This window comes from Cladophialophora yegresii (assembly GCF_000585515.1).
Source record: "Cladophialophora yegresii CBS 114405 chromosome Unknown aczIN-supercont1.7, whole genome shotgun sequence".
Lineage (NCBI taxonomy): Eukaryota > Fungi > Ascomycota > Eurotiomycetes > Chaetothyriales > Herpotrichiellaceae > Cladophialophora > Cladophialophora yegresii.
Genome location: NW_006913051.1, coordinates 487,979 through 511,300, shown reverse-complemented (window position 1 = coordinate 511,300; position 23,322 = coordinate 487,979). Strand labels below are relative to the sequence as shown.

At 55.7% G+C, this 23,322-nt stretch overlaps 9 protein-coding genes across 9 annotated transcripts; 5 read left to right on the top strand and 4 right to left on the bottom strand.

The window, feature by feature from the left end:
• Nucleotides 1-901: 901 nt before the first annotated feature.
• A1O7_09318 (uncharacterized protein) lies at nucleotides 902-3,472 on the bottom strand (the record flags this gene model as incomplete). Its single annotated transcript, XM_007763306.1, has 1 exon — nucleotides 902-3,472. One exon carries the CDS (start codon nucleotides 3,470-3,472, stop codon nucleotides 902-904), a length of 2,571 nt encoding a protein of 856 aa, XP_007761496.1.
• A 1,598-nt stretch (nucleotides 3,473-5,070) lies between these two features.
• Nucleotides 5,071-6,783, top strand: A1O7_09317 (asparaginyl-tRNA synthetase; the record flags this gene model as incomplete). The annotated part of the gene is made up of 1 exon (XM_007763305.1): nucleotides 5,071-6,783. One exon carries the CDS (start codon nucleotides 5,071-5,073, stop codon nucleotides 6,781-6,783), a length of 1,713 nt encoding a protein of 570 aa, XP_007761495.1.
• Nucleotides 6,784-7,090: 307 nt separating this feature from the next.
• On the bottom strand, nucleotides 7,091-8,380 carry A1O7_09316 (uncharacterized protein; the record flags this gene model as incomplete). Its single annotated transcript, XM_007763304.1, has 1 exon — nucleotides 7,091-8,380. The coding sequence occupies one exon, from the start codon at nucleotides 8,378-8,380 to the stop codon at nucleotides 7,091-7,093; it is 1,290 nt and encodes a 429-aa protein (XP_007761494.1).
• Nucleotides 8,381-8,966: 586 nt separating this feature from the next.
• Nucleotides 8,967-10,720, top strand: A1O7_09315 (dolichyl pyrophosphate Glc1Man9GlcNAc2 alpha-1,3-glucosyltransferase; the record flags this gene model as incomplete). Its single annotated transcript, XM_007763303.1, has 4 exons — nucleotides 8,967-9,026; nucleotides 9,085-9,270; nucleotides 9,326-9,519; nucleotides 9,562-10,720. 4 exons carry the CDS (start codon nucleotides 8,967-8,969, stop codon nucleotides 10,718-10,720), a joined length of 1,599 nt encoding a protein of 532 aa, XP_007761493.1.
• A 1,357-nt stretch (nucleotides 10,721-12,077) lies between these two features.
• Nucleotides 12,078-15,170, top strand: A1O7_09314 (uncharacterized protein; the record flags this gene model as incomplete). Its single annotated transcript, XM_007763302.1, has 1 exon — nucleotides 12,078-15,170. One exon carries the CDS (start codon nucleotides 12,078-12,080, stop codon nucleotides 15,168-15,170), a length of 3,093 nt encoding a protein of 1,030 aa, XP_007761492.1.
• A 1,468-nt stretch (nucleotides 15,171-16,638) lies between these two features.
• Nucleotides 16,639-18,208, bottom strand: A1O7_09313 (agmatinase; the record flags this gene model as incomplete). Its single annotated transcript, XM_007763301.1, has 5 exons — nucleotides 16,639-16,895; nucleotides 17,028-17,254; nucleotides 17,381-17,774; nucleotides 17,872-17,998; nucleotides 18,071-18,208. The coding sequence occupies 5 exons, from the start codon at nucleotides 18,206-18,208 to the stop codon at nucleotides 16,639-16,641; spliced, it is 1,143 nt and encodes a 380-aa protein (XP_007761491.1).
• Nucleotides 18,209-18,599: 391 nt separating this feature from the next.
• A1O7_09312 (3-oxoacyl-[acyl-carrier-protein] synthase II) lies at nucleotides 18,600-20,059 on the top strand (the record flags this gene model as incomplete). Its single annotated transcript, XM_007763300.1, has 3 exons — nucleotides 18,600-19,388; nucleotides 19,442-19,810; nucleotides 19,898-20,059. 3 exons carry the CDS (start codon nucleotides 18,600-18,602, stop codon nucleotides 20,057-20,059), a joined length of 1,320 nt encoding a protein of 439 aa, XP_007761490.1.
• Nucleotides 20,060-20,141: 82 nt separating this feature from the next.
• Nucleotides 20,142-21,390, bottom strand: A1O7_09311 (SAGA-associated factor 73; the record flags this gene model as incomplete). The annotated part of the gene is made up of 3 exons (XM_007763299.1): nucleotides 20,142-21,157; nucleotides 21,204-21,317; nucleotides 21,369-21,390. 3 exons carry the CDS (start codon nucleotides 21,388-21,390, stop codon nucleotides 20,142-20,144), a joined length of 1,152 nt encoding a protein of 383 aa, XP_007761489.1.
• Nucleotides 21,391-21,678: 288 nt separating this feature from the next.
• Nucleotides 21,679-22,872, top strand: A1O7_09310 (mRNA guanylyltransferase; the record flags this gene model as incomplete). The annotated part of the gene is made up of 1 exon (XM_007763298.1): nucleotides 21,679-22,872. The coding sequence occupies one exon, from the start codon at nucleotides 21,679-21,681 to the stop codon at nucleotides 22,870-22,872; it is 1,194 nt and encodes a 397-aa protein (XP_007761488.1).
• Between the last annotated feature and the right edge of the window lie 450 nt (nucleotides 22,873-23,322).

Here is a 23,322-nt window from a genome sequence, read left to right as displayed (position 1 = left end):
GTATCTCTGTCTCTATTATCATTGCCCGGAATCAAAGCGCAGCACTGACAACGGCCGCCTTCGGTATTCCCAGTACACAGCATTTTCAGCTGAGTCGGACTCGTACCCAAATGAGCAAAGCTTCCCCATCCTTCTCGACTGGGACACGCTCGCCTTTCCTGGCGTTATCTACGCCTCAATCTGGCAAGGTCCTGAACGCGAAACTCCTGCGTCGGGACAGCCAAGTCTTTTGGAGAGATTCGTGTTGGGACAACAAGCAGCCATCGAAGCACGCAATGCTGATACGTCCACAGTAGTGAAGCCACGTCGAGCACAACCAACCTGGACTGTGGTTTCTTTAGCCAATCTCGGCCTGCTTGACCACGCCATAGTCGTGGTAGTCACGAGTGATTTGCAGCAGCTGTCGCTTCATCTTCCAGAACACCACCATGGATGACGCTGCTCGTGCCCGTCTCGTCTTCGAGATCTGGTTGCGTTGAGATTAAATTCGGCGATACGTGCAAGCGGATTCAAGCTTGGTAACTGTTTGCCTCCGTAGTACAGTATTACTATCTATGATGCTGCAGACAGTGGTGGCAGAGCCTCAAGGGTGGTGGCCTGTAGTGTACCGCAGACTTTGATTCCCTTAGCATGCCACCATCGCTTTTCCAAACCGCTATATGTACATTTGGTTACATGACTTTGTCGCCGAGACAATCCAAACTCGGATTTTGAGAGCCTGAATCAGAGAACAGCCACAAGGAAAAGACCGAGATGCAGTTCCAGATCCGCATCAGATCGCCGTGCCCAAATTCACGAGTATTAGAACAGATAGCTCGCACCCAGAGCGAAAACCTCATCAAAGCAGACGTGCATACCATATCCCACACTGACCCAAAGAAAGGATGTCAATTAGAACATATTATTTAGCCCCCACTTCCTCCTCCGCCCAGCCAGAAAGGCCTCCACGGCCGTCACTGCTGAGGCCTAGACCATTGAAGCCACTCGTACCAAAGCCCGTACCAAATGCGGACCCGAATCCGCCGAAGCTTCCCTGCGGTGCATGGCCACCGAAGCCGCGAGATGAAGATGAACCTTGTTGCGCAGAACTCGGCCCGCCGAAGATCTCTTGCGAGAACGCGGGCAGCGACACGGCACGGGAGTGTGCGCTTCTGTTCGCTCCAAGGCCGGTATTAGTAGGGGCGAGAAGCCCCCCGATGGTGGTTGAAACACCATTACTGAGAGAGCTGGTATTAAAGCCGCCACTGATACTGCTTTGCCGAGGGACGTGGGAAGGAGATGGGACGTCCAGTCCACTGTGTCCGTTTGGCATATCACCATACAGGGCTGCCTGTTGATTAGCCAAAGCTTGGTTTTGTTGTTGTTGCAATTGAGCAAACGTCAAATTATCGTCTCTCATGTCCTGCTCAGCTTGAGCCTGCTGTTGAGAGACGTGAGAGAGGTACATGGTCAGCGGATTGTTGTTGCCTGCATTCAGAATGGCCGATGGCGTAGACGCAGATACGTTCGTTTGACGAGCATTTGCCTGAGACTGGGGAGCGAACGAGGCCTTGGGGCCCGTTGGGATAGTCGACCTCGTCGGGCTAGATCCCGACTGCGACACAGCGTGCTCGAACCCATTCATTGCAGCTGGAGAACCTGCACCATCGAGGGAGCTCTGGAGCCGAGGCTGATTGCCGTTGGCGTTGTTCAGGTTCTGACGCGGTGGATTCCCACAGCGATCTTTGCCGAAGTTGATTTTAAACCGTTTGTACTCATCACGTTGCCGGACGGCCTCGATAGCCTTGATGGCATTCGCAATGTTGGTGAAGTTGACAAAGGCACAGCTCTTCTCGCGTAGGGTATTGACCAGCTCGATTTCACCATACTCCGAGAAGTCTTGTCGTAGCCGCTCTTCACTCCAGCTCTCGTCCAGATTGCCGATGTACACATTTCGAGAAGCTCCTCCGCTTACAGCCAGAGCGATGGCAGGTGGAAGAGCTCCAGAGTGCTTCCCCCAGCCAATCTTAAGCCGGCGGTTGTGGATCATCAGCCCCTGCAGGTTGCTCAGTGCATAAAAAGACGCGGCTGAAGTGGGATCAATGAATGTCACAAAGCAGATGTGCTTGTCCGGAATATATCGTATATGATGAAGGAGACCTCCGCGTACCACATTACAGATCTCCTCGATGGTCGTTTCAGGGTGAATATTTCCAAGATAGACCGTTCGGTTCCCAAGGTTATTGACGCCTCCAGCCGTAGTTGCGACTGCGGCGGCAGCCACCGATTGCTGGGCAAGTGCATTCGAGATCAAGTCACGGTCTGCCCCGTTCAGCACATGCGCGTAGCCCGGTGCAATGCCCAGGTATTGTGCTGCGTTCTGCTGCTGTGTCTTGGAGACATATGCACATCTGTCCTTGCCGTAATAGACTCGACGGGGAGGGCCCCACTTGGGATCTTGAGGCAGTTGTGCTACGGTCTTGACGGCGTTGCTGATCGAAAGAAAGTGGACGAACGCGATTGCCTTCTCGCGCACCATCTTGATGGTGTCGATCGGCCCGAATTTGCCCAGTTCCTCTCGGATTTCTTGCTCAGTAATGTCCTCGGGCAGATTACCCAGATACACATTCCTCGATGCGCCTGACTGCTGCACTGCCAGAGCAACAGAGGTAGGCACCTGGGACGGCTTGCCCCAGCCGATCTTTATGTCATGTCCTTTGATGGACAATTTCTTCAAAATAGCATCAGAGTGGAAGTGCGTCGCAGAACTGCTATCAAGAAACGAGATGAAAGCGCAGTTCTTCTCTGGCAGCAGCCTGACGGATTCGATTTGTCCACTTCGAACATGGCTCAATATCTCTTCTGCAGAAGTATCGGCAGGAATGTTTCCCAGATATACAGTCCGGCTGGTCCCAGCCATCCACGTATTGCCCATGCCGACCATAGGCTGGTAGTGTCCAAACGCAGCACCACCGAGGCCGCCGAATCCGGTTGGAGACTGTGCAGTGTAGGTCTCTGGTGACATGACACCCTGATAGCCCTGGGGAGACAGAGGATTGGCATGAGGCTGGGTGGGACTTTGCAGCTGCGCCTGCATCTGTTGATTTTGCTGATACTGCCGAGTTTGATTGTGGAGAGCATTTGTTCCCGGAGTAAAACGATTGAAGGTCGGAAACTGGGGAGAAGCGAATGCACCAGGTGACCCAGGTTGGAACGGACTGCCGAGGAGGAGCTGCGAGGGCAACAGGGGGGTAAAGCTCATATCAAACGCGGTAGCGGGTGTCTCTCCGTTGGCACTATAAGGATGCTGGTGATCTTTGGTGGAAGTAGCGATCGAGGAAATCACCGGCTTTCTCATGTTGCGATCAGCGAAGGGGGGATAGCTCGTCTGGGTAGGAGGGTACACGCCATGGCTGAAGCCTGTATTATCGGGACCATATTTTGAAGAAGGGAAACGCCCGCCATATCCTCCAAACACGTCCTGACTCTGCATTGCAGCAAGCATATGGGACTACTGTCTGACTGTGCCCTTGGGACCCGGTCCAAGGACAACTTGGTACTGGTAAACTCGCTGTGGTCGGGACAAATGTGGTTGCCAGGAGGCACAGTACCTGGTCGTCGAAAAGCAGCTCTTCGCAATCAAGGTATACGTAACGATCGGCCGGACGTGTTGATCCACCATGCGGAGGGTGTGGTTCTCGCAGAGTCTGCACAAAACGAAGGAGCTGGTTGAATATGGACTGGTACAAGCGAGTCTATCGGGCGTAAAGATCCAAAATAAAGGCTAATAGACAACTCGAACGAGCGAATGAAGGGAACAAAAGGACGGAATAGAAAAGAAGACGGTAGCGGCGCGGAGGGAGAGTCGAGAAGAAGGAGCAACTGTGAGCAGCAGGAATTAGTGAAAGTAGAGCTCAGAAATGGAGGCTACCAATTGACCGGGGTCGAGAGCCTAGGGGATCGCTAAATTGAAATGGGTGGCTAGGAGGCTCGCCTGTGGCATCAGAAATAAGGGGGAAAGTGCCCGGAGAAAACCATCAGGCACGCGGATGTGGCTCAAACAGACACCAGATGCCCGCGTCCATGGGTGTCGTAGCGGAGTCGGGCAGCATTCCAGTGCCAGTTCCCAACACAGGACGCAGGCTGGTAGCAACTCCCCATCGCCAGGGGATCTGAAGCTCGACTGCACCCGGGCCGCAGGTGGTCGTGGTTCAAGGTGAATCTGATACAGGAGAAATGAGTTTAGGTTCACAACGTGTGGCTGCAAGATGATGGAGAGGGATGATCAATCTGCAGGTAAGGCCGCGCTATGGACAGTTTGGTTAGGCGATAGATTGCATTTATGGAGAACCTCGAAGGGGCCGGGAATGTGGATGGCCAATTGGATACGAGCCGCGGCCGGGTTTAACAGCGCACAGCAGTCTGCGAAAGCTGGGGAGGACAGAAACAGAGCCGTCTTGCTGTCCAATAGATCATATTGTCTGCCAGCAACGTCAAGAGAGACACCTCGACAAGCATTGCCAACCTCTGCGAATGATCAATCTCAAGTGATGGTGACAGGCCGGCTGCGGACATTTTCACCGCCGTCAACTTGAGTTGTGGATGTGTGGCGCTTACTTTGATTGCAGGCCGGAAGTTGAGCATGATCGGAGACGTGAGCATCGGCGCGCTTGTGAGACCAACGAGAATGCCCGCAGCGTCTATCACGGCAGTAGGAGCAAGACACGAAGCCTTTAATACCCTACGAGGCACTTCGTACGCAGGTTGCCTTGTACTAAAGTCTTGGGCAATTCGGAACACGAGCATATTCAATTGAGAGTACAGTACGGAGTAAGTACTCCGTAGAACTGCTGTGCATGACGCGCTGCTTCTGAAGCACAAATGAAACTTGTACCGGCGTTCCTGCCCGAGTTTAGCCTCACTGTTTCTCTTAAGCGCGCTTAGACGCCAGGTCCCGAAATGTTAATTTTCAGTCTATCAGATAAGCCACCGTTGACTCATGCAGCTTTTTCGACTCACTCAATATCGTCGGGTGAGCCAGAAAGCGCTTTCTCCTAGCTGCCACTGTCAACGAAACGCTTGCACACAAACATGGCGGACACCATCTACGTCGACGAGGACGTCGGCCGGGACGAGGAGTCCGCCGCCGGCTCCCAGGAGGCACCGTATAAAACTCTTCTATACGCCATGATTCAACACCCAGGAGCCTCGTATCAGACACGAAAATCCGAAACTGGCCCGGTAGATGCCAACGGCGACCCAGCGACCCGGCTGGAATGGAAACCTGCCGCCAAATCCGCCCTGAAGAAAGCAACCAACCTCTATGAACAGCATAAAAAGAAATTGGCCAAGGCTGTCGATCTCGCCATTCGCGACAAGGAAGCAGGGGACAAGCGGAAGGCCGTGTTGGAAGAGGCCAAGAAGGTGATTCTCGAAGAAGACAAGAGCTTGCCCGAGCCCGTGCGGATCAAGCTCAACGTCGTCGACCCTGTGAAGATCAAACTGGGCACAGCAGAGTCCAAAGGCACTCGGGTCAAAGTCTTTGGCCGCGTCCACCACCTCCGGTCGCAGAAAGATGTCATTTTCGTGACGTTGAAAGACGGCAAAGGCCTCATGCAATGTGTCTTTACCGGCCAGCTGATCAAGACCTACGCCGCCATGACCCTGACCCTGGAAACCTCGCTCGAAGTCCGAGGTGAGCTCAAATCCCTGCCACCAGGAGCCCACGCGCCTCTGGATCGGGAACTCCACGCCGACTTCTTCACCGTGATCGGGGTCGCGGCTGGCGACAAAGACGCCATTACCAACAAAGTCCAACAAGACGGCGACCCACAAACTCTCCTCGACAACCGCCACCTCGTGCTTCGGGGCGACGTCGCTTCCAGAGTCATGAAAGTCCGCGCCGCCATCGAGGGCGCCTTCGTCAAGACGTACGAAGAACTGGACATGACCAAGGTCTCTCCACCCGCCATGGTCCAAACCCAAGTCGAAGGCGGCGCCACCCTCTTCGAATTCGACTACTACGGTGAAAAGGCCTACCTGACGCAATCCTCCCAACTGTACCTGGAAACCTGCCTCGCGGGTCTGGGCGACGTGTACTGCATCGAGAAATCCTTCCGGGCCGAGAAATCCCTGACACGGCGGCATCTCAGCGAGTACACACACATCGAGGGCGAACTCGACTTCATCTCCTTCGACGACCTGCTCGCCCACATCGAACACGTCGTCTGCCGCGTTATCAACATTGCGCTCGCCGACACCACCGTGGCCAAGTTCATCGCCGAGCTCAACCCGGACTTCAAGCCGCCCAGCCGGCCGTTCAAGCGGATGCGATACTCGGACGCGATCGACTGGTTGGTCGAACACGAGATCCCCAACGAAGAGGGCCAGCCCCACGCCTTTGGTGACGACATTGCTGAGGCGGCCGAGCGCAAGATGACCGACATCCTCAACGTGCCCATCCTGCTGACGCATTTCCCCGCCGAGATCAAGGCCTTCTACATGCCCCGCGACAAGGACGACCGCAGAGTTACTGAGTCGGTCGACGTGCTCATGCCGGGCGTGGGCGAGATCGTCGGTGGGAGTATGAGGATCTCGGACTTTGACGAGCTGATGGCCGGGTACAAGCGCGAAGGGATCGACCCGGAACCATACTACTGGTACACGGACCAGAGACGGTATGGGACAAGTCCGCACGGTGGGTACGGGTTGGGGTTGGAGCGGTTCTTGGCCTGGGTGTGTGGGAGATGGACCGTGAGGGAATGTTGCTTGTACCCGCGGTTTGCGTATCGGTGCAAGCCCTAGACGGGTGATGAGCGGGGCACGGCACCAGTCACGAACGGATGGGCGCATTGTGGATGGGGAGACGAAGGCACGACGAAATCGAGATCGACGCAAGACGAAGACCCCCAAAAGAGTTGAATAGCACGAACAGCAATCAACGGGCGGAATAGACCATGGAGACAAGCTTAGATAGACCATCTACCCAGAAGAACATGAGCAAATCGCTCGCATGTAATCCCATTCCATTCCATTGCGTTTGGCATACAGTACAGTACTTCAAAGATGGCCGCCCGACGCCTTCCCAATGCCTTTGTCCTCATCATTACCATCACAGGTACTTCTTCGGCATGGTGCTCTTCCGCCACTTGTACCACACGAACCCGGCAATGCAGCACGTCTGAAAGGCCATGAAGCTATACAAGACAAATCCGATGCGCGGCGTATGCGCAATCACGTACTCCCTCAACCGCTGCGGCACATGCTCCGTCACGCCCAGGTGGGTCTGTGCTATCTGCTCGCTGATTTTGGCAAACTGCGTGCGGTGGTCACTGCTCTTGAGCTCCTTCTCCAGGGCCGAGACGACGCGGTCGAGGTTCGCGACGCGGTTGTCGAGCGAGGAGATACTCTGCGAGGACGGGATGCGGGAGAGCAGCTCATTGTGGCGGGTGTCGAGTGTGGACGACACGCGCTGCAGTTCGGTGAAGAGGTTGGAGATGGATTTGGAGAGGAGGTTCAGCCGGTTGTGGAGGTCTGCGAACTGGGCTTCCGAGGTGGTGTAGTGCGACGCGGGCGTGTCGTCGGACGCGAACATGCCGGCCCCGCCTTGCGGTTGGGCTTGTTGGTTCTGGTATGTTGGAGGTGGGGGTTGGTTCTGGTTGTTCTGCTGCTGCGCGGGCGGAGGGGTCGTGACGGAGGAGAGGGTGAACGTAAACACTTCAAAGGAGTCCGGTGGGTCGGCCGAGGCGGCGGTCATGCCAAAGTTGTAGTCTGTCGGGAGGCTGACCTTCGCGGTTGCGAAGCAGGGTTGGTCATCGACGCTCACTTCTAGGCCTCCCGCACGAGTGTGTCGCACTTTGAGGTGGGAAGGTCGTCCCAGGTTGCGGTAGACGTAGTCGCAGTGTCCGAACGCCATGCCGTCAACGTTCTGGTGGCTCTTGTACTCGACGGAGCCGTCGTTCAGGAAGCCACGGATTTTCTGCACGCCCCCGACCGTGTCGATGACAATGGCCAGGCCGTCCCATTTACCTACGGTGTAGAGGCTCGATGTGCTGACTGATTTGTCTCCGTTGGCCACGTACCACAGCTGCAGATTGCCGCTTGCTTTGTCCTGACCTCCCGCTCGGAACTTGAAATCCACCGCCCAGTCCTGCAGGGTGTTTTTCTGTTCTGCCCATAATGCGCCTCGCTTGTGGCCGCCGTAGGGAGGAGTGAGGATGACTTTGTCCGAGAGGAGTTGAGGCACGTGCCCCTCACCAAGCATGGCCCAGCCCGGGATGGCGAAGGAGTTAGGTGAGAGGGTGTTCTTGTGGCCGAAGGACATGTCTTCGACGACATTTTGAGCGAATGAGCATGTCGCCCAGAGTAGGGAGATCAATGGCGCAGGCAGAGCGACCTTCATGGTGGCTGTTGTACAGAGAAAGCAGTCGACCGGTGCTGGCACAGTTTCGAAATCCACAAAGGCGAGTAAATCTCAGGAAGAGGAGGCTCTCGTGCTCGACATCCAACTTTTGAATATTGATACAGTTGCCCAAGTAGCACAAACGGCAATTACACAGTAACGGATCTCTCGCGCAAGGTCGAGGGTGGACGGCGCGGGCTCGACGAGATGACGGACGTTTAGATTCTGAAACACAACATGATGTTTAAAGCTCTCAAATGAGTCCATAAGATACAGATTATAGTGTGGATGGAGAAATGTATAGTTGGTCACCAGGTGTCATGTCATGTCCAGGGCAGACAGACAGACATTTCAACACGCATCAACAACTTCTTCGCACCGGCTACGTCAAGAAGAAGAGGACACGCTTCGGACAGAGCTCGTCAACGTGTGTTTGCTCTGTGCGTCTCCGTACAATGGGGGCGTCACTTCTACACAGTACGGTGCGGCATTGGCCTTGATCGTGTCTTGGCCTTAACTACAGTCGACCTGTGTGTGCGTGCCCGGGACATCATCCTCCAGGTCCAGCTAGACGTGCCTCTTCGCAATGGCCTCTGCCGTCTCACAATCATTGAACCAGTTCCGTGACAAGACACCAATCGTTCCGGTGAGCTTCCAGCCATGTTTAGAGAGTCTGCGCTATTACCTGGCTAATACTTTTCAAGGAAAAGAGGCAGCCGAAGCCAAACAGACCCGGTCATGATCAATGGCCTTCGTTGCTTCAGACAGCCATTGTAGCCGGTGCCTTGAAGATACTGCTATTCCCAGCGTACAAGTCCACAGACTTCGAGGTCCATCGGAACTGGCTTGCCATCACCCACTCATTGCCCGTGAAGAAGTGGTATTATGAGGTCGGGATAGCTGAGGGCTAGCGTGTGGTACAGTCCTCTCTGACGGGTTTACCAGGCTACCTCAGAATGGACTCTGGACTACCCTCCGGCCTTCGCAGTGTTTGAATGGTGTCTGTCATGGCCGGCCAGCCTGATTGATGCTGGAATGGTGCAAGTTCAGAATTTGAACTACGACTCCTGGGCGACCATATGTTTTCAGCGGAGTTCGGTCATCATTACAGAGTTACTCCTGGTCTATGCTTTATACAAGTAGGTTGACTCCCTTTTTGAGAGACCGAGCTAACAAGGAAGATACACGGAGTCTTCACCGCCCTCGACGCGACGCCGGAGCCATGCTGTGTCATTATCCATTCTCCTCTCGCCCGGCTTCTTGATCATTGACCACATCCACTTTCAGTACAATGGCTTCCTGTATGGCATCTTGATCCTGTCGATTGTGTTCGCAAGGAAGGGATCGACTATGTTGCTCAGTGGCATCCTCTTCGCAGTACTGCTGTGTTTCAAACACATCTACCTATATTTGGCGCCCGCCTACTTCGTCTACCTACTCCGGGCATATTGTCTTCACCCAAACAACATGTTTCGGCCGCAGCTCACCAACATTCTCAAACTCGGGACAAGCGTAATCGGCATCTTCGGTGCGGCATTTGGGCCTTTCGCAGCATGGGGTCAATTAGACCAACTGAAGAGCCGACTGTTTCCGTTCGCGCGGGGTCTCTGCCACGCATATTGGGCACCAAACGCATGGGCGATATACTCCTTCCTTGACAGAGTGCTAATCGTTGCTGCGCCTTATCTTGGTCTCAGTGTGGACGAGAAGGCCGTGCACAGCGTTACCCGAGGTTTGGTTGGAGATACCTCGTTTGCTGTTCTACCGGATATTACGGCTCAGACGTGCTTCGGACTCACACTTGCGTTTCAGACGATTGCCCTGACAAAACTATGGTTTACTCCGAATTGGGAGTCGTTCGTTGGCGCTCTCACCCTTTGTGGATACGCGTCTTTCTTGTTTGGCTGGCATGTCCATGAAAAGGCAATCCTGCTGGTGATCATTCCGTTCAGCCTGCTGTCGATCAAGGACCGGCCATACCTAGCAAGTTTCCGTCCTTTGGCTGTTGCAGGTCACGTCTCATTGTTTCCGCTGCTGTTCACCGCGGCCGAGTTTCCCATCAAGGTTGGCTACACGATATCCTGGCTGATCATCTTCCTGTATGCCTTTGATCAGCTGGCCCCGGTTCCGGCACGCAGGAGAGTCTTCTTGTTGGACCGGTTCGCTCTACTCTACATTGCAATAGCAGTGCCGTTGATGGCTTACTGCTCGCTACTTCACCAGGTAGTGTTTGGGAACAGATATCAATTTCTGCCGCTGATGTTCATCAGCTCATACTCGGCAATAGGAGTGCTGGGTTCGTGGTTGGGGTTCATGGTGTGTTATCTGTCCGAGAGATAGCTTGCGGAATTCTACCTTGCGTAGTGGTCAAAATGTATGCACAATAATTTAGAACAGCCGTACAACAAGGAGACCAGCCTTGCATACTGCGTGAAACCGATCTCCTCGTGACGCGAGGGACGCGTGTACCTTCGTGTTGGGCCAGCTGGTGATCGTGGTTATGAACCCTACTCCAAGTCACCACTAGCGGAGACGTACGGCCGTCGCAGCCACCGTAAGGGCAGGATACAGGTGCATATGACGAGGATGGGTCGGCTCTGAGGCTGATTATGGAATATTACTCCCTGCAGAGTGCTCCTAGGGATGCAAAAATAGTCGCTTTGAACTCAGCTCGTGACGCTGACTCGAACGAGTACAACTACGCTCATGAAAAGCCCCGGGCAGCAGAATTGGTGAGTGACCATGGCTAGTCAAGGAGTCCAGTGGCCGTTCATTGGCTCCAATCGGGCAAAGGAGGAGGCCGTAGCCGGCGGGCCACATTCGGCTTGGCGGCCGATCCCTGGTTCGCCATGATGCGTTTCGATCAATTGTCCGCCATTCACCATTCAGCATTCGCCGTTTACCGTGCACCACTTACACAGTACGCTTCATTTCGCCCTTGAGCAGAGCTCTTCTATGCTGCTTGTCCTGCAGGTAAACAGCGGTACTGTATCCGCGCGTGCGGCAGGAGCTGTATAGCTCGGCTACATGCGCTGTTTCCTGCTCTTCTATGCTGCACCCCTGGCCTCGCCCTGTTGCCGGTATGCGCTCCACCACTCGGACCAGAGATGGCTATGATTATTGCATCGACATACTCCGGACAAGGCATGGTCTCTTTCACCTTCTGTATACAAGCCACTACTGTACACACAAGGCTCCACACGTCCGCAAGCCACCACGCCATCCGCCCACTGCACTGCACAACCCTGGGGATCCACTCCACTCTGCCACTTGCCATCCATGCTCATGCTCCCCTCTGACTTCTCTCTAGTCCTGATCTCTGGACTCTGGGCACTCGCATGATTGTGTTTTCTCCTCCATGTTTGAGCCTTTGTCTTTCACGCTTACTTCTTCACCACCAGACAGCTCTCTCCACGTACTTCATCACCACCCCTCCTACCTTCGTTTGCAATCTTGAAACTATCTCTTCAATGACGCGTTAGTCTGGTTGCATGTAAGTCTACTAGGATCAACACCTGTCGCAAGAGGTCTCAGACCGCGTCGAACAGACGAGCAATCCTGGCCACATGCAAAACACTGACAGCCTCTCCATATTAGGTCGCAAACCCTGTGAAATACTTCGCCGGCACCCCTTCCTCCCTTCCACATACCCCGCCGTCAGGTTTGCAGCTGTTCTTACCCTCCTCCGCCCGTCGGGATGGTCCTGTTCAAACGAAAACCCGTCCGGTATCTACCGCATCCTCAAATCGACGACCAGGAATCCGATGTCTGGGTTATTGGCGAGTCAAATGAAGTATTCACATCCTACGATGCCTACCTTGAGCGCATGGACTTCTTCAAGTCCAAGAGATTCACCTGCGAAGTGTCGGGACGCTCTGGTCTGACTTTCTTCGATGCGCTGCGGAGCGAGCAGGCTGGTTCACGAGAGATTGACGAAGCATTTCCTCAAGCGCTGCGAGAACCAGTCCTGCGCCGGGTCCAGTTCTCCACCGTCTCGCGCATCGACAACCTGGTCGAGGATGTCTTCAACGACTTCAAAAACGACTTCTACCCGGGCGAGCTGGTCACTGTCATACTAGACGATGCGAGTCGCCTCAACGGACGGGTGAGAGACAAGGCCAAGTTTGCAGAAGTCAAGGGACCAGACGGATCCGTGGCAAGAGAGGCATTTTCCAGATACTTTGTGCGGCTGATTGACCGTCCAGATGAGGAGGCGCTGGTGGACGACAACCACATTGTGAGGGACCGGAAAGTCTTCACCAAGCAGATGCTGCGCTCCTTCATCAAGAATACCGTGACGCGAGAGGGTTGGACTGGCGCTCCGTGGCTGGTCAAGCCAGAGATTGCTGAACGATTCCGAATCGACACCAACGTACCACCACACCTACAGCACGTTAATAAGGTTGCAGCCAAGAAGGCGGAGAAGAAGCGAGAATCCGAACAAGGAGAGGGTTCGTTTGGCGTCTGGCAGAGCCCCAAACTACCTGACCTGAAGCCTGCCGCAAAAGGTCGGAAAAACCAGCAGGCTCAGCACCACCAGCATGTCGAGGCGCATATCCCGTCGCCGTATCACGAGCACTACCCACCACAAGCGATGCATGAGCCCGGTCTGTTACCACGCTCCTGGAGTCACATGCAAGGGCCACCGCCTCAAGATTGGGACCACTACTATCAGGTTCCTGGCTACCCCCATCCCATACCCTCGAATGGACACTATTATCATCCTCCGCCCATGTCACAACAGCAGATACCTGCCAGGGTGATGGCTCAGCCCCCGCCCCCTCCGCCGCCCATCAAATATCCGATCGATGACCTTGACGTGGAGCCAGTCCGAGACGGCACCCATCGACCAACCTTGAGATTTGTCACCAAAAAGCAGTGCAGCGATGCAAAATCGTCGAGCCATGTCATCCCAGGCCTGAAGCTGGAGACCGTCGGTCTATTGCTCGAAACATGGAATACGCTCAATGTGTATTGTCAGGTACTCAAGGTGGACTCCTTCACCTTCGATGATTTCGTGGAAGCCATGTCCTTCTCATCGCCTGAAGCTGATTGTGAGCTGTTCGTCGAGATCCACTGCGCTGTGCTAAAGCAACTGGTCAATTCAGAAAGTGACAACGGTGGCGCCATTCAAATCCCGCTTCCAGACCTCCCTGACCCGGACGAAGGAGAGGAGGACCAGGAAGACGAAGGAGCAGAGGAAAGCAAACCGCCAACGCCCACGCCTGAGCCAGAGTACCCGGCAAAACGGACGAGGAGCAGCCTTAATAAGGTGCAGTTTGCTGAGCCCGAACCAGAACCACAGCCAGATGTGCCAATGGTTGACCATCGTGCAGCTGAGATGTTCCTGGATTACGGTTGGGTTGAAAGACTTCAGAAGCGAGATTTGAAAGATGGTGGCTGGGAGCTGGTAATGGTCGGGCTGCTGCATCAGCTTGCCGGTAGACCGAGAGTGACGCGCATCTGCAACGAAATCTTGTCGCATCTCGCTCCCCTGGACGCCGAGCCCACGATAGACACGGCCCGCATACAATACTCGACAATGGATATCAATCTCCGTGCTGAAGCACTACAGATCATCTGCCAGCTATTCCTCGAGACAAAGATCGTCAAGAACTTCTTGGAAGAGATGAGCAACACCATGACTCACTACCGAAAGATCAAGATCGAACATCAGCGAGCCCGCAAGGAGGCTATGGCTAGACTCAAGGAGCTACAGATCGAGCGCAGACTGCTCGCGCCCGAGCCTGAAAAGTCCCCTTCTCCCATGCCTGAACTCGAAGATGCGATGGAGAACACCAAGGTTGAAGACGAAGACGTCTCTATTCCAGATTCTGAGGACGAGGATCCTGTTGTTACACGATCACTGCGTCGAGGTGCTGACAGGGCGGCCGAGCGGAAGCGGAAACGCGAGGAGGAACAGGAACGGAATAAAAAGGCAAAAGAAGAGAAGCAGAACAAAGGCAGCAAGGAGTATCAGAAGGTGCTCAAGCAGATCGAAAAGGAGCGTGAGAAGATTGAGCAGGCCGAGGAGAACATCATTATCGTCGATGGTGATTTGCGTGAAGCAGATTGTCCTCGGACGCGGGTCTTGGGCAAAGACCGATTCTGCAATCGATACTGGTGGTTCGAGAGGAACGCGATGCCTCATGGCGGACTGCCGGACAGTTCTACGGCTGATGCAGGGTACGCTAACGGTCGGATATGGATACAGGGACCCGACGACATGGAACGTGAGGGTTTCATCGATATCTGCGAGGCGGACAAGCAAGCCTACTATCGACGCTTCCAAATGACGCCGGCCGAGCGAAAGAAACTCGAGGAAGGTTCAACGAACTTGAACTCGGCAAAGGAGTGGGGCTTCTACGAGACGGCGGAAGAACTCGACATGCTCATCGGGTGGCTAGACTCGCGCGGGGTCCGGGAACTCAAGCTGAAGAAGGAGCTCAACATGCAGCGAGACGCCATCATCAAACACATGGAGAAGCGAGCGGCATATCTTGCGCCCCGTGAAGAAGAATCTGAGGAACCATCGACCCGGATGACGACGCGGACCAAGACGTACGTGAGCGACAAGACGCATCGGTGCCTCCGATGGAGGAACTCAAGTGCCTTGGCTGAGTTGGGACATCGACATGTTGAGCCCTTGCCGAAACCGCGAGCACGAGGACGGAAGAACGTCAGCTATGAAGATGAGAAGGTGACGAGGTCGAGTACACGGTCCGAGGCGGCTCCTTTAAACCGTCAGGGAAAGCCGGTAACGAGGCAGGGGACGAGGTACAATTTTTGAGGACGGACGAGGTACAACTTTTGACCGACCAGGTGGCCGTTCTCCCGAATCACGATGACACGCGGCAGGGGACGAAGTACAACTTTTGAAGGACAGATGATGCCCATTCCCTCGAATCACGATGGCACGCGACAGAAGACTCTTGACGCTTGACGATTCCAACTTTCCACTCTCTTCTCAAAAGCATGGCGCCGGACGGAGGACAAACGATGTGTTTTGTCACAGGATCTGGCGGACGACGTTTTCTACCAGCATTTGGAGGTGGTGACATCGAGTCATTCCACGGACGGATCCGATTACGCTCGGCGACTTGCATGAGAGATGTTATGCATTTGCTCTTTCCAAGGTTCCACTTTGCGATAGGGACGATGACGATTGTGGCCAAGACAAGCGCCCATTCCGTGTAAAAGTAGACGGCATTTGTTATAGTGTATGGATGGGCGACACAGCATAGATCGATGTCAGACAGGACAGGCGGGTCGCGGCCAGACTTTGCGAAAAGTCGTACGTAGTAGGAGTGGAGCGACGGTTGACCTAGTCGCAGTGACTGGGAGAGGGAGACAGTACATATATACCTCGTAGACCGGAGATGATGAATGCGACAAGAGATTCAAGCCGGACACAATGTGGCGATTGTACTTTCTGCGTCCTCGTTTCCATGAGTTCTATATTAACTGACGCCTTATGTGTCATGAACCCCGTGCCCTCTACGTTCATGACAAGCATATATGCCGAGAGAGCCATAAACCCAGCGTAAAGTGCTCGGATTCTCAGTCTTTCGGCGCGATCCATAGAGGCTGTGGACCTCTCCTTGACAGGATGAATCATCATAACCTTGTCTCGGCCGTGGACTCGCAGCATGTACAGTATCCAGCAGGCAGTCATAGTGTAGACTCTAGCACTCCGTACAGCAAGTGAACCCCCAACTCTAGTGTACCACGCACTCTCGCTTACATCGTGTAGCTCAGATCGGATTCTACGAGGGTACGCAACGGCCGTGACGCTGGTCTTGATCTTGACCTAGATCTTGACCTTGATCTTGACCTAGATCTTGACCTTGATCTTGACCTAGATCTTGACCTTGATCTTGATTCAGCCACCATTCACCATGACTCTATAGGCAGTACTGGAACGCACGGCCCCCTCACAACTCATCCCTCACCACCTTCTTCTGCTTCTCGGTGTTCTGGGCCTTCTGACCACCAATCTTCCTCCCCGGCTTCGTGACACGTTCGGGCTGCCATTCCCCGCGATCCTTCAACCCCCGCCTAGATTGGAGACAGGCGGTTAGCGAGGTGACGTTGATGTGACGTACGAATACGACTCTGTCTGCGAAGGCAGTTCATCCACGCTCGGATACGATACAGTCGCCTGGTGCGTAGGGGCATATAGGAGGGGGCATGCTTGGGACCCCATACAAACCCCCGCACGCGATCTACGCAGAACCTCAGAGGGGTGGAAGGGCAACTCACTTGACCATACTCGTGAGCATCTCGAAGACGACCTGCGCCCCCGCCAGGGCCGTGCTCTCGCCATGCCCGCTCTCGTACGCGGGGGACACCTCGACCACGTCGGCGCCCACGAGGTTCAGGTCCTCGACCCCGCGGAGGATCTGGATCAGTTCGCGTGTCGTCCAGCCGCCTGGTTCGGGCGTGCCCGTGCCCGGGGCGAGGCCGGGGTCGATAACGTCGATGTCCACGGAGAGGTAGACTGGGGTTTTTGTCCCTGTGGAGCACGGCAGGTTAGATCACGGGTTCGGGGTGGTGGGGGATTTTGTCAATGATCGCGGAAGGATCCCTAGGGCTTTGCTCCGCTGCGCTGGGTCTGCTCTGCTGTGCTTCGCTTCGCGTGACTCACCCATTCGCTCCATAATCAGGTCGATAATCCCCTGCACGCCTACCGCGTCAATGTCGTCACTCTCAATCCGCAGGAAGCCCTGCTTCTCGTCGTCCTCGTAGTCGTGGAAGTCGTTGCCCAGAAGGCGGGTGCGGAGGCCGGCATGTACGGAGGAGCCGTTGTTGATGAGGCCTTCTTGGCTGGCGACCCAGAACATGGTACCGTGCGTGAAGTCGGCTTGCGTTGGGCTGGGTTAGGTACTTGTTAGCCGCGACTTACTTGACGTTGTTCTTTTTTTGTTTTTTTGTTTTTTTTTTTTTTTTGTTTTTTGGGGGCAAATAGCAACATCGATATCACCGCGGATTGCAACTCACGTCTCGGCCCACGCGCTCGGATAGGCACCGGGATGCCAGGTATCTAGATGTGCGTCAAAGTGCAACACGGCAATCGGCTGGCCGTATACTTTCTCCAGGGCTCGCAGGGCTGGTAAGGCGATGGAGTGGTCTCCACCCAGGGTGATCAGCTTGGGATGAACGTGGCCTTCCGGGTTACTGTAGCTCAGGGGTCGTCGGGACAGAAGTTCAAGGTAGGCGCTGCTCATCTGGTGCAGGGCCAGGGCATTGTCGAACGGCGTGATGGGAATGTCTCCGCAGTCGAGGATCGCCGGCCACGAGGTATACGGGTTGAGATGGGCTCGGTGGTTGAAGCCCCGGAAGGAGGTCTGTCGTGCTGAGGCGGCGCGGATGGCGCGTGGGCCAAAGCGGGCTCCTGAGCATGTCCGTTAGACTACCAGTCGACATGGCTGGCAGGTAACTGTGTGTGCTGGACTCGAGAGTCCGGGCACTGACAGGAGGGTAATCCTTACCAGGTCGATAACTTACGGCCGTGTCGAATGGGGCGCCGATGATGCCGATATCAAATGGTTCATATGGCGTCGTGAGACACTTTACATGGTGGAGATGTGCAAAGGTCGATATCCCCGAGAATCCCCACTGCCGAAATGTTCAACTTGTGCCTGTCGACGTGCCAATTCGCGGCTCGAGTACTCGCAGGAGGAAACTTACATCAAAGTCCCATTTCGCTTTCAGTTCGTCCAGCGGGGTCCCGGACTCGGTGGGGATCTCAAGCTCCGGGTTATCGTAGAAAGAGCATCGAGTCAACGGGAGAAGAGGGAGGAGAACCGACAACGACAGAAGGAACATGGCAGAAGTCACGGTGTGGTGTCACGGGGCGAGAATCGATGTCGGGAGAAAGATCAGTCGTGGAAACACTTACATGGAGAAGAGAACATGTTCTAGGTATGATCCGTAGGTAGGGAAAACGTTAATGGATATCCATTGAGTAATAGGGCGTCAGTGGGTGTCGTGGGCGGGAAAATCTGCAGACGGAGCGACGGCGGATCCGAGAAATGTGCGGACATCTCCTGCTCCAGGACAGACGCTTTGATTGGTCGAAGACTCGTCCTGCAAGGCTCTTGTTTCACGTGCATCGGGCAATCATCAAAGACGCGACTGACATTATTCTTCTTGCAGGTGTTAGACCACGGGGCACGAGACTGTGCAAGCGCGGATAATGAGTTGACCCCGGCCGGACATGAGGAGAGTCGTGGTGACTGGATTGGGCGCCGTCACGCCGCTTGGAGTGGGCGTGAGAAGAATATGGACTCGCCTGCTCGACGGCCACTGCGGCATCGTCTCTACCCGCCACCTCGGCGACGAGTTTAGGGGACTGCCAAGTCAAGTCGCCGGTCTGGTCCCCCGGGATGTCTCCAGACCTGATACCCCGAAAACCACTTCGACTGCTGAAGCCGGAGTGTGGAGGGCAGAAGACCACCTCTCCCCCACGGAAATCCGCCAGACCGCCCAGTTCGCACAATACGCCCTCGCCGCCGCCGAGGAAGCATTCCAAGACGCGGGCTTCAAGGATGGCAACAATTTCGACCCCGAGATGGCCGGCGTCACGCTCGGTTCGGGCATAGGAAATCTCGCGGACCTGTACGACACGTCGCTCGCCTACGCCCAGGGTCACAACTATCGCAAGATCCACCCGCTGTTCGTGCCACGGCTGCTCATCAACCTTGGCGCCGGACATATTTCCATGCGCTATGGTCTCAAGGGCCCGAATCATGCGGTCACGACGGCTTGCACCACGGGAGCGCACTCTGTCGGCGATGCCGCGAGGTTTATCCAGGCAGGGGAAGCGGACGTGATGATCGCGGGTGGGGCGGAGAGCTGTATCCACCCGCTTGCGATCGGGGGATTCGCCAGGTCGAGGAGTTTGGTGACTGCTTTCAACGACGCGCCCGAAAAGAGCTCGCGGCCGTTCGACAAGGACAGGGCGGGCTTTGTGATTGGCGAAGGGGCTGCTTGTCTGGTGCTCGAGGTAGGTTTGGCCACGCGCAAGCGGCGCAAGACACATGTTGATCTACCGCGCAGGAACTCGAGCACGCCAAAACCCGCGGGGCGCGCATCTACGCCGAACTCATCGGCTACGGTAACTCCGCCGACGCGCACCACTTGACTGCACCGCTGGAAGAGGGCGGGGGTGCCCTTCTCGCCATGAAGAAGGCGCTCAAACAGGCGCGGATCCTTCCTTCGAAGGTGGATTACGTCAACGCACACGCAACGTCGACGCCGCTGGGAGACCAGGCGGAGAACAAGGCGATCAAGGCGCTTATGCTGGGTGAACAGGGCAAAGCCGCCGCGAAGGACGTCAACGTGAGCAGCACGAAAGGCGCAATCGGGCATCTCCTGGGCGCCGCGGGTGCGGTGGAGGCCCTGTTTACAGTTTTGGCTATTCATGAGGTATGTTTTATTCATTCACCCTGTCCTTTGTTCTGAAATGGACGGGAAATATATGGGTATCGTAATAATAACATGAATCCGTGGCAGAACGTGATGCCCCCGACGATCAACCTCGTCTTCAAGACCGAAGACTTCGACTGCAACTACGTTGCCAATGAAGCCCAACAGGCCCAAATCACCGTCGCGCTGACCAACAGCTTTGGATTCGGCGGGACGAATTCGAGTTTGTGCTTCAGGAAGTGCGAGTGAGCGACTGCGCCCGAGCACACTTCTGCCTCAGGGGAATATCTCCGGTACAACACAGTTCGAAACTGATATAAAGTTGAGGCATCTAAGCCACGTCGATCGAAGACTTCCTAAGAGGCACCTTGAGCCCTGGTTGAGCCAAGCCGATCCCTGTCAAAGCAGGCGAAGCCGACACAGTCGACGGGGGAAAGGTCTCGTTGATGGTCGACTGAGGAACAGCGCTTCGAGCACTCTCCGAAGGCACGCTGAATATGCTGGTACCGTTTCGGTTGCCACTCATGGCGTTGGACAACATCTCTTTCAGCCGGACGAGCGGATATTTGCGCCTGATGGGGAACAGCTCGCGCGTGACCAGGGGTTGTGGTCGCGCAAGGCTTCTGGAGATGGCCGTCATGACCGAGTCTTTCTCTTCGTCCGAGTCGACCGGCCCATTGAGCGTGGGATCCAATTCGTCGTCGAAGAGAGCCGGGGCGTTGGCGTCGATCGCGGCCTTTTGCTGCCGGGCCTGGTTCTTCTTCTGGTACGCCGCCAGCAGCATGTCGTAGGGGAGACTCCTCCCAGGCACAGCCCGCTTGGCTCCCATACTGTGGCTTTTGCATGTGAGACTCCGTGCACACTGGACCCCGTTCGGAAGCGTGACGCCGCACTGTTTCTCCACGTCGACGGGGCCCTTGGGTTTCGCGGCTTTGGATTTGGGATCTTCTCGTCGCTTCTTCTTCTTGGGTTCTTTGTCGTCGTCGCCCTCGGCTTTGCGTTTCTTGCCCTTTTTCGTGCCGTCGTCGTCGCCGCCGTTGGCCGCGTCCTTTCTGCCGGGCCCGCGGATGTCATCGTCGTCATCATCGTCGTCGTCGACTTTCTCGGCCCGCTCTTTGGCTCGCAGTGCGGCTTCTCGTGCCTCTTTCTTCTTCCGCGCCTTGTCCTGCTTGGACTTTAGACATAGAGCGATATGCTCCTTGGCCGTGCGCTGGAGGATTGACTTCTTGCAGTGTTTGCACACGAGCGTCTCGAGGCTTTCTGGATGGCCGGCGGGGAAGTTGGCCATGGTGTCGCCTTCGAATTTGGGGAGTTCGGGAGACGGCGCGTCGCCGACATGTTTAATACCTAATTGCGCTTAATAGAGGCCATCGGTCATACGACATGTACCCACCATTGACCTGCGTCTCCTTTTTGAGAGTTGTCCTCTTCAGTTGCGCCTTGGGTGCCTTCTTGATCGCTTTGCTGGGTTTGTAGGTGGTTGCGCTGAGGAGGGAGTGGGACGAGGCTGCGATGGGAAGTTAGTCGCCGTGCATCTCATCTTGGGGGAGACACAAACCGGGTGATCCGTCTGGCGCCATAGTGAGGATGTGCTTAGATGAATGTGTAGTCTACAGTCATTCAGACATGCGAAAGCCCATGGGAGTTCTCGAGGTGCCGTGTCGAGTCATGACGGCCCATACGAGTGAAGTTGGGGATGGAGACTCGTTGCCTCCGCCTCGCCATCCTGGGGGGATCTGGCCTTGGCGAGCGTCCGGCGGACTCCATCTGCAACTTAAATCCCATCCGTGCATCCCTGCGATCTCAGAATACAGTACACCTTTCTTCACGGACTACCTGTACCCGCGCCTACCTCTCCCCGCGCAGCCATGGACGGGCATGCGGGTCCCGAGGCGAACCCCCTCCTCGAGCGCATAGGTGGCATCTGGGCCGGCCGCACGCCAGGCCTGCAGGAAGAGTTCCAGCGCGAGGTCGCGCAGCTGCTGGGCCGCGGCCGCAACCTTTCGTTCCCCGGCGCGCAACCCGTGTCCTTTTCGGCCGAACACATCCAAGAGCTCAAGACGCAGGACTACTACGTGTGCGAGAAGACGGACGGGTTGCGCTACCTGATGTACCTGACGCGCGAGGGCGAGCACGACATCCACTACCTGATCGACCGCAAGAACGACTACTGGTTCGTGCCGTACCTGCACTTCCCGCACCACGAGGACAAGACCTTTGAGCGCTTCCACACCGACACCATCCTGGACGGCGAGCTGGTCGAGGACCGCTACCCGGACCGGCCACCGGTCATCAAATTCCTGGTGTTCGACTGCCTGGTCCTGGACAAGCAGGTGCTCATGCAGCGGCCGCTCGACAAGCGGCTCGCCTACTTCAAGTCCCACGTCCTGGGGCCCTACAAGGAGATGTACAGGCAACAACCCGACCGGCCACGGCCGTTCGTGCTCGAGGACAAGGCCACCGAGTTCAGCTACGGCCTCGAGAAAATGTTCAAGGAGATCATCCCCAAGGTCAAGCAGCTGCATGGCAACGACGGCCTGATCTTCACGTGCCGCAACACCCCCTACAAGACGGGCACCGACGAGCACATCCTCAAGTGGAAGCCCCCTGCCGAAAACACGGTCGATTTTCTTCTACATATCGAGTGGCCGCTCGTAGACCCCGACCCGGACGACCCGGACCGCTCCCCCCAGCCGGATTACTACGCCTTCCCCACACGGTTTTGCCTGTACATCCACCACGGCTCGAACGAGTACTCGTACATTGACGATCTACATGTCGAACCGCACGAATACGGGGAATGGAAAACTCTGGGCCATCCCTTGCAGGACATCATCGTCGAGGCCGCCAAGGACGACCAGCAGAGGTGGCGGTACCATCGGTTCAGGCATGACAAGGACCAGTCCAACCACATCAAGGTGTACAGGAGCGTCATTCGGAGCATCCAGAGCCACGTCACCGAGCAGGATCTGCTCGACCACGCCAACGACATCAGGAAGGCGTGGAAGGCGAGGGACGAGGAACGGAAGCGCATGCAGGGTGCTGTCAAGCGGGAGCCTTGAACATTTGGCAGATTGCGTGGAGGTGGTGGCGGCGGCAGTGCAGTGGTATACCCAGCAGTCTCACCCGCAGCATTTGGCTCATCGTTCATGTTTTGGCATTGCAAGGCGTTGGAAGGCGTGGCGTGGCGTGGCCTATCCATGCTCTTCTACTCGGTACATGGCATGATACGACTTGTCATGGCCATGGTAGGGCACGAGATGATGTGATACGATAAAAATATGATACCCAGACACGGGGTCGGGCGGATTCAAGGCGTTCAACACAAGCACAAGTACAAGCACAAGTAAAAACACACGGGGTATAGGTGAGATAGTGTTGGCAGGGGGAACCAAACGTATGTAATTCATCCACATCACGTCAACCATCATCGCGGGATCCGCGTAGCACAGGGGACGAAACGGAATGTGCGCCGTACTGGCGGTTATGCAGAATGTAGGGCGTAAAAGGGG